Below are 15,737 nucleotides of genomic sequence, written 5' to 3' on the forward strand. Positions count from 1 at the left end.
TTAGAGTTGTTCAGGGGAGAGAATTGAAGAGGTATTTGGAAATCTGCTTCAGATTTGAGCTCGGGGCCATGGGCTTTTACATTCCAAGTACATTGGATTAGGCAGACTCAGAACTTAATGCTTTCCGAATAAAGCATTTATTGTTGAGTGAATAATCAGGTAGAGTTTCGAAGACTTGTAAAACTATCCTTTTATGAGATTAGATGAAAGTGCTGATTGAGAACAGTGTACAAGGCAAGAGTTAGGGGCTATATATATATATGTTCACAATTTAAATTGTAATGACACATCAAAGCAGGGACACACCAAACAGGGATAAATGTCACTTGTGTTGTGCACATACTCAGTAGACCTTTCGTAGACAGGTTTTATAACACCACAGCTGCATAATTAAATTATGCATAGACGTAATTAATATTTGCAAGTACTCCATGTGGAGACAGCTTAAACACAATGGCAATACTGCTATAGTAGAGACTGATAATTTTGATAGATACAGTGACAAAATTGACAGTGATGTTTATAGTGGGGTAAAAGTTAGAGTATATCTCTTCATTTATTTATTTTTTTTACTTTTATAACAAAGGAACTATTTAAACCCTAATTTTATATAAATTATGTATATATGTACATATTAATTATAATTAAGATATAGCATTCTTTTTTGGAAGTACTTAAAAAATTATTTTAACAAAGAGTTTGGAGGCACTGAGAAGACAATGACATAAATGTCTTTATACTACAGGAGATTACAGTTTGGAGATATGAGAAATTTAAGTAACAACACAAATTGAATATCGTGTAGTGCTGAATTGAATTGTAGAGATAATAAATGCCAAAGAATTAAGACAAAGTGATTTTCAGTAAGAGGGATTCCTCATGGATGAGGGGTGACTTGAGTTTGTAGCATGACTAAAAAATAAACTGCAAGAAAAAAAAGCATTGCTAGTAAGTGGATGACCTAAGTAGATATAAAGAGCAATAATTATGAAAGGTTGTTGTCATCATCAAGACATGAGACAATAACCTCAACTAGGATGGCGCAGATGACTTTAGAGAAATGCAAGTAAGTGAACATTTTGAAGACATAATATTTGATAAACTATACAGATGAAACAAAGAAAAAATAAAAATGGTACTGAGCTTTCCAGTGTTGGTGAATAGGATCATTATAATTGTCATAGTGATAAGTCCCAGGGGAAGGAAGGAGCTTAAGGGAAAAGAAGAGGATTCACTTTTGGGCAGGTTTATGTTGAGCAGACGGAATGTTATCCAGGCAATGATTTTTCTGTAGCCAGTTAGAACTTAGATGGGATATCAATCTAGTTAATAGATATTACACAATAAGTTGTGGTGCAGGAATGGAATATAGACCAAAATGGGGGAAGGAAGGAGAGAAATAAGGAATCATCTTTTTTTTTTTTTCTTCGGTACGCGGGCCTCTCACTGCTGTGGCCTCTCCCGTTGCGGAGCACAGGCTCCGGACGTGCAGGCTCAGCGGCCATGGCTCACGCGCCTAGCCACTCCGCGGCATGTGGGATCTTCCCGGACCGGGGAACGAACCCGTGTCCCCTGCACCGGCAGGCAGACTCTCAACCACTGCGCCACCAGGGAAGCCCAGGAATCATTTTTTAATCATTTAGTTGTAACAGCTAGGAAGACACCTGTTGAGAATGAAATGCTTGAGTGAGGACAGGAACCATGATGGAACTCGCCTTAAAAGATGGGTCTACATCAAATATTTCCTAAATCCCCATCTCAAGATACTGCAGTTGATGCTCTGGTGTGGTGCTGCCACTTATCTCTCATGATGTACCAGGGTATTGGATCTTACTCTGCATAAATCTAGGGATGTGCCTGTGGAGTCCTGTGGGTGGGTGGGTGTACATTTGGAAAGGGGGACAGTACACTGAGCCAGGAAAATGGTATTTCTATTTCCTTTCAACTACTGAGATAATTGTAGATTCACATGTTATCTTAGTTTGGGCTGCTATAACAGAATATCATGGGTGGCTTAAACAGTAAACTTATTTCTCATTTTAAAAAAAGATGGGTCTATATGCATCTGTGTTAGTGTATTTCGGTGTATTTTTTTTCCTTTTGGTCTCAAAGCAAACATAAAAGTATCCCATCTATTAGAGAACAAAAAGAACAAAATAACTAAAATATTAGCCATTGCAGTCTCAAGATTGCTTTGGAAATTCGGGGTCTTTTGTGGTTCCATATAAATTTTAGGATTATTCTAGTTCTATAAAAAATATGGCATTTTGATAGGGTTTGCATCAAATCTGTATATTGCTTTGTGTAGTATGGACATTTTTACAATATTAATTTTTCCAGTTCAAGAACATGGGATATCTTTCCATTTCTTTGTATCATTTTCATATTGCTTTATCAGTGTTTTCTAGTTTTCAGAGTATAGGTCTTTCACCTCCTTGGTTAAGCTTATTCCTAGGTATTTTATTCTTTTTGATGCAATTTTAAACAGGATTGTTTTCTTGCTTTCTCTTTCTGATAGTTCAATATTAGTGCATAGAAAAGCAACAGATTTCTGTATATTAATCCTGTATCCTGCAACTTTACTAAACTGATTTATTAGTTCTAATAGTTTTTTGCTGGAGATTTCAGGGTTCATTACAGTCTCATTACAATGTGAAAAACAAGAGCTAAATAGTTAAGAATCACTCCCACTCAGTAAATCAGTCATCCAGCCATTGTAATCCAGTTAAATAGATTAGAGTCAGGTGAGCTGAATTGAGTGCCAGCAGTGGGACACATGAACAAAAGTTACAAAACCATTATGGAAACAGTTGGACCCTGAAACCCTGGTTTTGATTAACTTCTGGGCCAGAATCCAGCTTGACAGATCACATGGCTTTCCAGATGACAGTGAATAAAACCCACCAACCTTCAACCACCCATCAACCTTCAATTATAAACTGGTATATAATTCTTCGGTAACTAGGCACAGATAATTTATGGACTCTATTTTTTGCGTAGATCTATTCCTTTTATTTTAGAAGTAATTGTGGTTTGGTCAGATATAACAATTACAAACCTAAAATGTAATTATGCTAAACACATACTTATTATTTTAACTTCTTGTCTGTGTAACAATATATTTTTATTCTCCTTTATTGGTTTTATGTTTATATCTGAATTAAAAGAAAAACTTTATATGAAATAATATTTTCAATTCTCTTATTTCAGATTTGGATGAATTAATTTGTGCATTGATAACCACTAAGTTTATGAATATATGCACTACATCCGCATATTCTCAGTTTTCTGAGGAATGGCTATTTAATATGTTTTAACACTATTTTCTTTCCCTTATTTCAGCAACAACTAAAAAAGATGAAAAGAAGGAAGGTATGTTTTATGCAAAGTTCCACTGTGCTTTTTGTGTGAACAATTTACCAATAATCAGAGTTGAATTTTGACTGCCAGCTTGTCTGTGTTTACTTTGGAGCTATTATGTGCGTACATTTTGTGTTAATGTGTTTTTTCTAGAACATCACTTCACAAAAGGGTGAACTACTTTTTTAAAAAGTAATTTTAATCTAATATTTCTCAATATACAGGGGGTAAAACACAACCTCTCAAAATCCCGGGCCTCCTATTTCATTAGCAATTTTATCGAATTTCAAAACTACATAAAATACAGACCAATTTTCACATATTGACTACTTATATCTCTGACACTGACAAGCAACTGATGTTATTTTGTTCTATTATGTTGAAAATAAATCATAGTCCATCACTTGCACTCCACGTCCTTTTGTCAGGATGTCTTGATACGGAGCCATTTATTCCCTGCTGTCAAAAAGAGACTGCACCTGATGGACTTATACAGGCAAGAGAGACTTTATTCAAGACTATTGCGATAGGGGTCAAGTCTGTTTACAATAGGAGAAATTGAGCTCAACTCCGCTGAAACAAAAATGAGAGTTTTAAAGTTCTGGTATGAGCTTGTAGAAAAGCACTGGAGGATGTTGGTGGGTTTGGGGTGGGAGCTGGTCAATGTGATGAGGCCATCTGGGTTTTTTAATTTCCTATGAAATTAGGCTCCTACCCTTCCACAGAGACTGGGATATAGGACTGCTATCTCCTTTGATGATTATGTTTCAAAGTGATGTCTTGCGGATCTTGAGAAAGATATTTCTGGTTGTAGAAGATTTATGTTTCAAAGGGACAGAGAAAGAATTTACAACTGCAAGTTTTCTAAAGTAAATGCTCTGCTAAAAGCGTGGTCAGGGGCCTATAGTCAAGAAGAAAACTGTCTAAACTTTATTCAAGTTGATGGGAATGTTAAGGCCTTCTAAGTCACTGTGACTCTATTTAGAGATGTTTCTAATGCACAGCCTGACTACTCTTAGGTAGGGTCTCTAGCTATCACTACTGTTTATTAATCTAGGCTTATTTTCTCAGTAAAAATGGCATGTAGATATAAGCAATCACTTATGACTTTGAAAATGACAATTATATTCTAAATTAGTGTTCATATGATCTGAGAAAAAATAAGAAAACAAGTGTTATATTTTATATTTAGTATCATCAGAATTTTACATAGTCCTGATAGCTTGGGAGTCACATTCTGCTTCTGTTAAACAAGAATCTAAGAGTCAATAGATCTGAGAAGGAGAAAATATTTTAGTTGGTTATTACTTACCTAGGAGAGAAAAACATAGTATCATAAAAGTCAACTAATACATATCACTGTGTTTATTATAAAGGCATAGAAATCAGTATTAATTCCCCATATAAACATAGCAAATATTTCAGTGCATTTTGGAAATTATATCATTTATATGATCAACATTGTGGTGTGTATACAGAGACCTTACAAGAAAAAAGAGATAGTAAGTTCCTGATACAGCTTTTGACAGATAGTAAGTGCTCAAAGATGTTTATCTTCCCTCCATCCCTCCTTCTTCTGAATAAAGAACAATTTACCATTTGATTTAGGTAAAGGAGTAATATGAACAGTTATTTTTCCACTCATTGGCATTCAAACCAAAGTATTAGAAGACTTCTGGGTATATGAAACAGTAGCCAAATTACAATTCACAGCTATAAGCTTTATACGTTTTTTTTTCCCCTCGTTGCTATGATTGGTTCTGTTTTTCCTGAATTATGTGGCGTTTTTCACTTTTCTGAAAAATTGTCCATATGCGATGGACAATTTTTGGAAGAGCCTGGGGAGCCCAAGCAGAGCTTTGCCTTTGGAGACTCAAGTAATCCAGTGTACATCACCAGCTGTGAAATATATAAAACATATACTCCTGACTATTTCTTAATATTACCATCACTATCATCATCATTATTATTAAATTGTCATTTCCAAAGGGTTTTATGGATTATCTCTCATCTCTTGTTTGGAAAACTTTTTTTTTTTTGCGGTACGCGGGCCTCTCACTGTTGTGCCCTCTCCCATTGCGGAGCACAGGCTCCGGACGCGCAGGCTCAGCGGCCATGGCTCATGGGCCCAGCCACTCCGCGGCATGTGGGATCTTCCCGGACCGGGTCACGAACCCGTGTCCCCTGCCCCAGCAGGCGGACTCTCAACCACTGCGCCACCAGGGAAGCCCTGGAAAACTTTTTAAATTGGTAAGATGATGATATTTAACATAAAAACTATTCAGCGTAATTTTCATTGCTCTCAATGTATAGTAGGAGAATAGGCTTAATGGCCAGCTATTCTAGGCAGTGGCTTGATTTTACATTTCACGAGTTCGTATTTCCCTCTCTGTATCTTCTGTTAAGCAAAGCAGAGGAGGTATATGGACTTAAGCTTCTTGGCTCTTGTTTCTTATTTTCAATGATCTCAGTAAAGATTATAGAAATCTTTTCCGTAGAGGCAGGAAGCACATTTTTCCTCAAATGAGGCAAGTTTAATACAAATCATCAGGTGGCATACAATTTGGATTTTCAGTATTTTATTTTACACAAAGTTTATTCACGTTCAACCTTTTTGGATATAGTCAAAGATACTAAAGGTTGACAACTTTCCTGAAAAAAAAGAGAATAAGGGGGGTTTCAGGGATTTAATTAGAATGCTCTTGAGAAGTTTTTGTGGTGAATTTTAAAACACAGAAATAAAAGTGCATATGAACTTCTTTATGATAAGCAGGCATCAGGCCACAAAGAGCTTCTTGCATTAGTGAACTCTGAAGATTTGCTGTTCATATTAAGATCTTATTACAGCATGTCTCCTCAAATCTCTTTCACAAAACTTAGCAAGAGAGACCCTTGGCTCCATTGAGCTTTGCCCATCAAGTTCACTGTCGTTAGCAGTTTTGGTGTCAGAGCAAGCATATCTTAGCCTAAGTAGAGTAACGTTTCTGAATAAATGTTCAGCTGAGGTCCTTCTGTGACAAGACTTTTTCTACTGAAGTTGCCACTGTTTCTCCCTCGGCAGACACTTTCCTTGTGATTTATTAACACACGTTCCTACTGTCCATCAGATTCCCAAAGTCAAAGTCCTAATCAAATTATATTTTTCTTTATAAACATATGCTTATTCCTTTATTTCTTCTTATAGAGTCATCCCATTCTCTTTGCAGACACCAGGACTCAAATTGTAGTGTAAACTTTGACTCCTGTGTTTCCTTTGCCACTAAAATTTAGTCCTCCGGAATTTTTAATTTGACTAAACTCTCTTGTCTAATCCATCCTAAAGTAATTAGAAAAGCTAATCTTCACTCACAGCCTCCATTCCTTCCGTTGAGACCTCACATCCTCATTTGTGACCTCATGTTGGTCTTACTAACCTTTTGCGTGAACCAGGGAAACGGTCTTGAAAATCAGAGGTTCTCAAGATATGGTCAAGGACTACTGGAAATACCTGAGGCCTTTTCAGTGGTTCTGCAAGATCAAAACTATATTGATAAAAATATGGATTTATCATTTCCTTCTCACTCTCATTCTCTTATGAGTGTGCACTAGAGTTTTCCAGAAGCTACACAGTGTGTGATATTGCAACAGAATGAATGCTTAAGGAGATATGCGAATCCAACTATCTTTGCCAGACATTAAGGAGATTCACAAAAGTGTAAAACAAAGTCCTTCATCTCATCATTTTTTTGGTATTGGAAAATATATTTGTCATAAAAAGTATATTTATGGTAACAGGTAACAGGTTTAAAATTTTTTAATTAATAAATATATATTTATATATTTAAAAATATTATCAGCTTTATTTTTTAAAATTATAAATGTCATAGACAGAATAAAAGCTGTTTGGGGTCCTTTACAATTGTTAAGATTTTTATAGGAGTCCTGAGATAAAAACGATTGAGTATCTCTGACCTAAATAATCATTCTGCCTGTAATGTTTTCCCTAAATATTTTCTTCCAAAATACTGAACTGACTTCATGAAACACTTTATGTCATTACCTATTTAAAATAGTCAGTGGTACCACACTGACCACAGAACATAGTCTACAAGCCTTAACCTGTAACTTAAGTCCCCACAGAGTGTTTCCTCACCTCCTGTCAAGCACATATCAAGGCAAAGTCAAAGCCAAGGACTGACAAATTCCACCAGTAAAAATACAATGATCTCTTTTGAGATTGAGACAGTTTATTACTTTCATGGCCAGCAAAAGCAAGGGTATCTAAAGGTGCCAGCTCTTCATTGTCCTTGTCCCACACACCAAAAATTCAACACACCAGATAATTCAGCACAAGTTAGGGACAGCTTTTTGCTGAGGACTCAAATCTGGACTACAGCCAGTGGTCTCCAGGTCTGTTCTCAAAGGGTTCTAGGCAGGAGAACCCAGGAGGTGATAAGTTGTCTTATGACAACCTCCAGGAGAGAGAGAGAGAGGCATGTGGAAGATGACCTCATAGAAAGTCCTCATAGGCCTCCCATCCCCTTATGTTCTTGAAGGATCACAAGACATCCTGCCAGACTCAGAATTAGCTGTGGTTCAGATCTTTGCCTGAATGGCATATATGGCTAGTGCAAAGCCACCAGGGCACCGTGGTGGAACCTGTACCCTACTCTCCCACCCAGTTTCTTCCTTTATATATTATGTGTTTCATCCATACTAAGTCACTTTCAATTTTACAGATACAATGTGCTGTCTAGCCATTGTCCCTGCTATTATCATAATAGATCTTACCCTTTCCTTTTCCTTCTATGAATACTCAGTGTTCTTAGGGCTCAAGATAAATTCTCTTCCCTCTAGGACAAGGGTCCCCAACCCCCCGGGGAACCAGGCCGCACAGCAGGAGGTGAGCAGCGAGCGAGTGAGGGAAGCTTTATCTGCCGCTCCCCATTGCTCCCCACTGCTCCCCATTACTTGCATTACTGCCTGAGCCATCCCCCACCCACCTCGTCCATGGAAAAATTGTCTTCCATGAAATCCATCCCTGGTGCCAAAAAGGTTGGGGACCACTGTTCTAGGATGTCTGTCTGAACCTCCCAATTAAATATTTTTTCTTGGGGCTTCCCTGGTGGCGCAGTGGTTGAGAGTTCGCCTGCCGATGCAGGGGACATGGGTTCGTGCCCTGGTCCGGGGGGATCCCACATGCCACGGAGCGCCTGGGCCCGTGAGCCATGGCCGCTGAGCCTGCGCGTCCGGAGCCTGTGCTCCGCAATGGGAGAGGCCACAACAGTGAGAGGCCCGCGTACTGCAAAAAAAAAAAAAAAAAAATTTCTCTTTCATTTATAATCTCCCTTCAGAGTTTTTGTGTACTTCCTTAGTATTGTTTATTTCATGCCCCTTGTACTTCATATTACTTGCATCATTTTCCTTCTATTCTACTTGACTTTAAGATTTTGACTAAAGGGACCATGTCTAATTCACTTTCATCCCCTACAGGAACTAACACATTTCCTTAGTTTGTACATTGCTCAACAAATATTTATTCTGTGAATGAATCAGTAATATCTAGGACTCTTAAGATAAATATTATAGCCACAAGAAGTAAGAGTAGGCACTCAAATTTTCATATCCCAGGCAAGAAACGATTTTTTTTTCAAATTGGGAGTTGTATTATAGTGAGCTTTTTAGGTCTGGGAATTTATAGTCAGTTACTAACAATTTTATCTTAAGTGTATATGATCGTTAGCTGCTACTTGAGTTGCACTAGCAGATCTAGGTAGATCTCATTCAACTAACCTCAGCTTTGTTGATGAAATCTTAGGAGTTGGAAAGCCTGTGGGTTTTTTTTTTAAATAAACTTATTTATTTTATTTATTTATATTTGGCTGCATTGGGTCTTCGTTCCTGCACCCGGGCTTTCTCTAGTTGCGGCTAGCGGGGCCTACTCTACATTGCCTTGCATGGGTTTCTCATTGCGGTGGCTTCTCTTGTTGCGGAGCACGGGCTGTAGGCATGTGGCCTTCAGTAGTTGTGGCTCGCGGGCTCTAGAGCTCAGGTTCAGTAGTTGTGGTGCATGGGCTTAGTTGCTCTGTGGCATGTGGCATCTTCCCGGACCAGGGATTGAACGCATGTCCCCTGCATTGGCAGGTGGATTCTTAACCACTGCACCACCAGGGAAATCCTCAAGCCTGTGGGTTTTTCAACACAGGTTATCTTCTGAAGGTTACAGCTCCATTGAGAACTAGCCAGATGAGATTTATTATTTACTGTAACTAGGGCAAGGCCAAGTAGAGTTGAATGCATGTGAGAATTAGTCCTAAGTTCTAGGACTTCATCATTGAGATCTGAAGAGGAGTCATGCTGAAAAACAATGCAAAGTTTCTGTTGTAATTGAATAAGGATGCCAATTGGCAAGTCACACACACACACACACACACACACACGGCATACTTCATTACCTGATTTATTAGACTATCAGAGAGTTAATTTTTCCCTTCAATATGAATTGGTATTTCATTTTCCTCTGGCATCATTCATGAACATAATAGACCATACCTGATACATCGCTAAAGTTGAGTGAGTGATGAATTGAACAGATTGCAAACACATCACTGCTTTTCAATCAGCTGCTGTGGGTCTCAGTGTTCTTAATAGAAGACTGTTGTTCAGATTATTGGGCAGATGGCCTTTAGGGAGGTATATTCACCAAGTAAGGCTTTATAATATTTTTAAGCCATTTCAGCAGAGTGCTGGGAGCACGTAATGAAGTTTAATAGCATGAGTATTAAGTGCTGGGACTAATAGCTCTTTAGGGTCAGTATGTGATCTTTCAATTTTAAGCATTATATATTTTGGTTTCTCAGGTATTTACTTGTGTAAGTCTGCTACTCTGTTGACTCCTAACCAAAAGTCGTGAAATTATGATGACATTTTAAGTGCATTTCACTACAGCTCCCAGTTCTTACAGCAAATATATTGAACTTTAAAGACCTGCTTGATTAGATCATGACTTATTTTTTTACATTTCTACTTTATGAAATACTTTTCTTTATCTCAGTAAGTGATGTACTTTACCTGACCCTGGACTTCATATTATTTTTATTCTTTTATTACAGAACAATGGATATCTAATACAATATTTATCAATCCTTATTACCAGGGAAAAGAAAAACAGATTAAAAACAACAGGCATTCCAGACTTACATATATTGTATTAAGCTTTTTGCCCCTACCCCATGCCAGCATCTAGTTGAAAAATAGGGGGGCTGGAAATAATCTTGTCCTAATATGCCACATTTTAGCCTCTGTCTGTTCAAACATTCTTCCCAAGTGTTACCTTCAGTTGTATTTCAACTGTAGGTGCCCACCATAATATGTCTGTGTTTTGCATATTGGCTGTACTCTGGGCTCAAAAGATTGCTCAACAAGGATCACAGAACCTCTTGGACAGGCAGAAATCCTATCCCAGTATACTGCAGCCAAACTAATTGATAAGTCGTGCTAGCCATTGAACTATCCACTTCAGACTTTCATCTGTTGTGGTAGGAGAATCTGTATCTCCAAAAGAGTGGCCACTGCATATTATTAATAAATAGCTAGACATATGAGTAAGATGATAGATGACATTTATCACATTCTTATATGGAATTGTTTTATATAATATTTTTCTAATATTTGAATTACCTGCTTACCTAATTAGGATAATTACTCATCAAGGAAACAAATGAGAAATTGCTTGCAAAGCACATTTGTTTTAGATCATGAATTTGGTCCACTTCATTACAGTTCCTGATGAGAAAATGAATAGCAAGAAAAAGATTGGGTTTTTGGGGTGAGGTGACAGGTATTAAGAAAAATTTAGTCAAAAATTCTTCTTACTAAGGCATACTGGACATAATAGTGTTTAATAAATGTTTACTCAATAAGTGTTCAGTTTCAAGGATATATTGTTTTAAAAAATAAGGTTTGTTTTTTCTCTTAAACGTGAAACAAAACCCAATTACAGAAAAAATAGAAATTCAGAAAGAAGACGTTGCAAAACATCATTTTAATGACTATGTTTTTCTATTATGTGGATATACTGTGAATCCCATGAAGAGTTCCCCTACTGTACGGAGGGTACTGGTTAATATTCCCCTTATTTAGAGGTATAAAACAATGTCACAAAGCATCTTCGTATAAGATTTTCTTATGACAATTTTGCATGTTTCTCCTTGGAAATCTAGAAGTTGAACTACTGTGTCAAAAAGTATGCTCATTTTAATGACTTTCTAGATGTTTTTCCCCAAGTTGCTCTCCTAAAATGTGTTTTCAGCTTCTACTTCTGTGGAAGTAGGTTATTACTTTCACCACACTATTACTGTTACTGATTATCATTTTCTCATAAAACAATTCAGTTGAGCATCTAACTGCCTGTTGTGAACAGTCTCCTACTCACTGTCATCTTCAAACATTTTAGGTCCATTACTTCATTGTGGAACTATAATCATGATCCATCTACATCACTATAAGGCACACAGATTCATTAACTTCCAAATTGTTAGTGAATATCTATTGCTCTAGGTTCTAAGCCATATAATTGTCAGCCAGAGAACAGTTTATGTTTTGCAAGCATAAATTCATAGTTCATTATTTTGATTCTAATTTCAGTAATATTCAGATAATTTCAAAACTAAGTTACAGAAGAGGTAAAAGAAAGAAAACAGAATATACAGAATGAAATATTCTAAGCAAAAATTTAAGATGCCTCCATTCTAAAATAAACAAGTTAAAAAAACACTTGTTTTTAATTTCAAGTGATAGGAACAGAGAGTTTCATGGTATAAAAATACTGGAAATAATAAATTTCTCAGATACAGGCTGAACACCCAAAAGACTAAAAATTGAATAGATGGCTTTTGACCACTGAATGCGTGTTACTACATAGCAGTTACTAAATAAATGATATGTTCGTCAGTAACCCATGAGCCATCATCACCTGTTTCTTTTTCATTACAATATGAATAAGTTAATGTTTGTACTGGAAATGCATCAATTATTCAAGGAGAGTACAATACATTTCACCAGGATTGCTATAGATTGAACAAATGAAGAAATTGCCAACTAAATTCATGGATTCCAACCCATCTCTATAGAAACAGACAGTATATCTGCCCAGTTTGACATTTTATTAAAAGGTCATTAGCTGCTATAGACACAATGTAATTTCTATGCAAATTAGATGTGGATATTTTCCTTTGTATTTTTTCTATATTTTATACATCAAAAGTTTCTCACTTCTTGCCTTAATCTAATACTCCTCCTCTCAAAAACAGAATAATTTATCTTTAAGCCCCATATTCTAGAAATACAACATGCAATCAATCCATTTCATTGAAAATGATTTCAGAGTATATGGACATTTTGTTGTGAGCTTATCAGTTGTTGATTTTTCTTATCTGCTTTGTCAGTAATTTATATTTGTATTTTCAGATTCCAAGAAAACAAGAACAACTGCAGAAGGTATTGGGAATATTTCCTTTTTCTGTCTTATATTTAATGAACCCCCAAGCAGCATTCCTTTTTAAAGGAGTCACACCAAAGAAAAAACTTAATATGGGATAAAAGAGAGAGAGAGAATATTGAGAAAGAAAGAAAAAGAGAGAGAGTCAAATCTTTCCTGACAATAATGCTATGAGAAATATTTGGCAGTGATAAAAATAAATACTGCCTATGTTTACCTTTCACAGTAATTATTTTCAAAGAAATGTTTGCTGGACAAGAAATTGAACGATGTTCAGTAACAAGCATTTACTTTGCTAAAAAGCATAAATTTAATTAATCTTGGATATACCAGCATCGATGGAACTGAGTAGTTCCTTTAAGTCTTGAATAAAATCATAAATCATGTGGCAAGTATACCTGTGTATTTTGTATTTGCTCATAAGGGTTTATGTGTACAGGGTGTTTATGTGTTCATATACATTTAAGAAGACTACAAGATATAAGTCATTTTAAATAGTTAAACAGTATAATCCTAGGTTCATTGTCAAATAATGTTTTACAATTAACTAATGGAAACACCTATGATAATCAGCAATACCTCTGAGCAACACTGAGAAATTTAAGGGGAGAGAATGGGGGGAGGCGTAGGAAACATTACAGTGTAATCAATGTGTTGAGGGAGTATACTTTATCTTTGAAAGTTTCATGAGCAATGGCTTTCTGTTTATATTTCTTTCAACAGAACTACCCAAGGGAAAAAGTAAGGAAAGGCATGCAAATTATATATTTTTTCTATTTACTGCTACTACTGTCCTGCTGAAATACCTAGACTTGCGGTTTTGAATCTCCCTTTTCTATATTTTATGCATGTGAACTCTATTTTTTTTGTCAGAATGAAAGAATATACAACCTGGGGAGGGGGTGATCAGAGTGGACTGAAAAGCATGGCACTCTTCCTTAGAGTCCTTTTTCAAATTCATGCAATCGTCTAATAACATTGTCCACAGTCTTAACCAAAAAATATAACTTCATTCCATTAACCAAAACTGTATTATGTTAGTGGAAATTTAGTCTCTGTAATCTGGTTAGTTCTGTAGCTAGAATATAGAACAGAAGTTCTTTTTCAGGTTAGTTTTACAATCTCTTTTCTGTTTTCTTTGTTCTTGTAATCCATAAATATTTTGGCATGTTCACATGATATATGACATTTTGTCCATAACAGTGTCCTTTTTCCCTACAAACACTGTGAGCTCTGTGAAACTGCATTGCTTGGGATGCATAACATAGGCAGCATCCACTGTTGCTATAACACATTATTAAAGCTTGCTTGCTAATGATTCAGTAAAGCTTGATGCTTTGAGGTTGAGTCTTTTGCAAATGTTTACTCTTCTCTGAAGAAAAACAAACAGAAACAAATAATGTCAACTTAACCTTATTCAATTAGCCATTAATAATCATTCCATTTCCAGGTATGCAGAGCTTTAAAAAAATCCTAGTGAAATTAAAAACATGTTTTAAAATATATACCAATTAAAAAAAAAAAGATTTACATGCATTTTGGTCCTGCAAAGGTCAGGACATTTGACCTTTTATGTCATAAAAGTGCTCTAAAATGTCATATGGAGAGAATCATGAAGGTACACTACAACTCAGCCAAGGGGAGCAATCTGTCTATAGAGAACTATGTGGTATTTCGATACCAGATTTATGTGTGTGCACAGCTGCTGATATGGGCACTGGCACACTGATACAGAAACCACTCTATAAACCATTGCACCAGCAGGGAAATGGAGGACAACTGGAGATTTGAAAAATGGTATTTAAATAATATATATGTAACCTTAAGGCCCTTGCTTTATTACAGTCTATATGATTAAAATTTCCCACAGACACACTGCAGCTCCTTGACAATCTTCAGAGTATTGATATATTTAATAAATAAACATGCCTTCCCAGGCATTCATTTAACATTCCAACTGCTTCCCTCCTTGGGAAGTTCTGTGGATTGACTTGGGCAGTAATAAGGACAAGAAAAAGAATTTTCCTCTAAACAACTACTAATTCTTTTCAAATTAACTTATTTGCTCTAGTTTATCATCTGGACCTGCTTTTGTTGTTATTGTCGCATCTTTGAATTTGCTGTATTCAGTTGTTGTTGTTTTTACTTTAAGATTGCTTTATTCAATTATACATCTCCAACCCTATATTCTTATTTTGCTTTTTCTTTTCTAGTTACCACAACTTAAAAGTTGGTTGTTTTTGTGTTTTTGGTTTTTTTTGCAGTCTAAAACAAATCATGGTAGGGAAAACAGGGAGAAGAGTACATGTATTTATGTATACATGTACTCTTCCTGTATATATTTTTGCTAACTCTAGTGAGCTATAATTTTTTCCAAATAAAAAAATCAATTATAAGTATGATTTGACAGTCCCTGTAGATATAAGCATGAATTAATTTGTATTTATTAAGGTAATTCAATAATTACATCTTGAATTATCCCATAAAATAAATGGACTTGACAGCCTTTTCTTGCACATCATCCCAAATTAGCACGGGTATTTTTCTGCTTATACAGTTACTTTCTGATATGATTGGAAGACCCTTATTTTAACTTTGAAATCTCACAGATAGTTGGTAATTGATTTTGGTGCATACCCAAAGCAACTTCCAGTATTTTTTTTGATTGTTATTACTTTACAAATTTCTTAGAAATGTTTTGATAATTGGTGGTTCAGTTCAGCAATAAATTAAGCAATGCATTTAATTACTCCATGTTTTCCAGGCAGTTTTTAATGTTCTTACCTGTGTTTAATTTTAGCTAAGTCACGTATGCTTCTTCCCTTTGACTTGTAACACTTGGTCAGGCCATTCGTTTTATTTGTTTTATTGCCTGCCTGCTATCTCGGGAGTGAATAAA

The 15,737-nt window shown here is 36.0% G+C and overlaps 1 protein-coding gene across 16 annotated transcripts in view; it reads left to right on the forward strand.

Moving 5' to 3' along the window:
- TRDN (triadin) overlaps positions 1 to 15,737 on the forward strand; it is a 380,671-nt gene that overhangs the window by 233,268 nt on the left and 131,666 nt on the right. For all 16 annotated transcript variants that reach the window (XM_049695258.1, XM_049695261.1, XM_049695255.1 and 13 more), the window contains 3 exons: positions 3,343 to 3,372; positions 12,808 to 12,837; positions 13,562 to 13,579. In XM_049695258.1, coding sequence (XP_049551215.1) covers positions 3,343 to 3,372; positions 12,808 to 12,837; positions 13,562 to 13,579 — 78 coding nt within the window. The remainder of the gene's footprint in view (positions 1 to 3,342; positions 3,373 to 12,807; positions 12,838 to 13,561; positions 13,580 to 15,737) is intronic.

The sequence above is a fragment of the Orcinus orca genome, chromosome 12, assembly GCF_937001465.1.
Source record: "Orcinus orca chromosome 12, mOrcOrc1.1, whole genome shotgun sequence".
NCBI lineage: Eukaryota > Metazoa > Chordata > Mammalia > Artiodactyla > Delphinidae > Orcinus > Orcinus orca.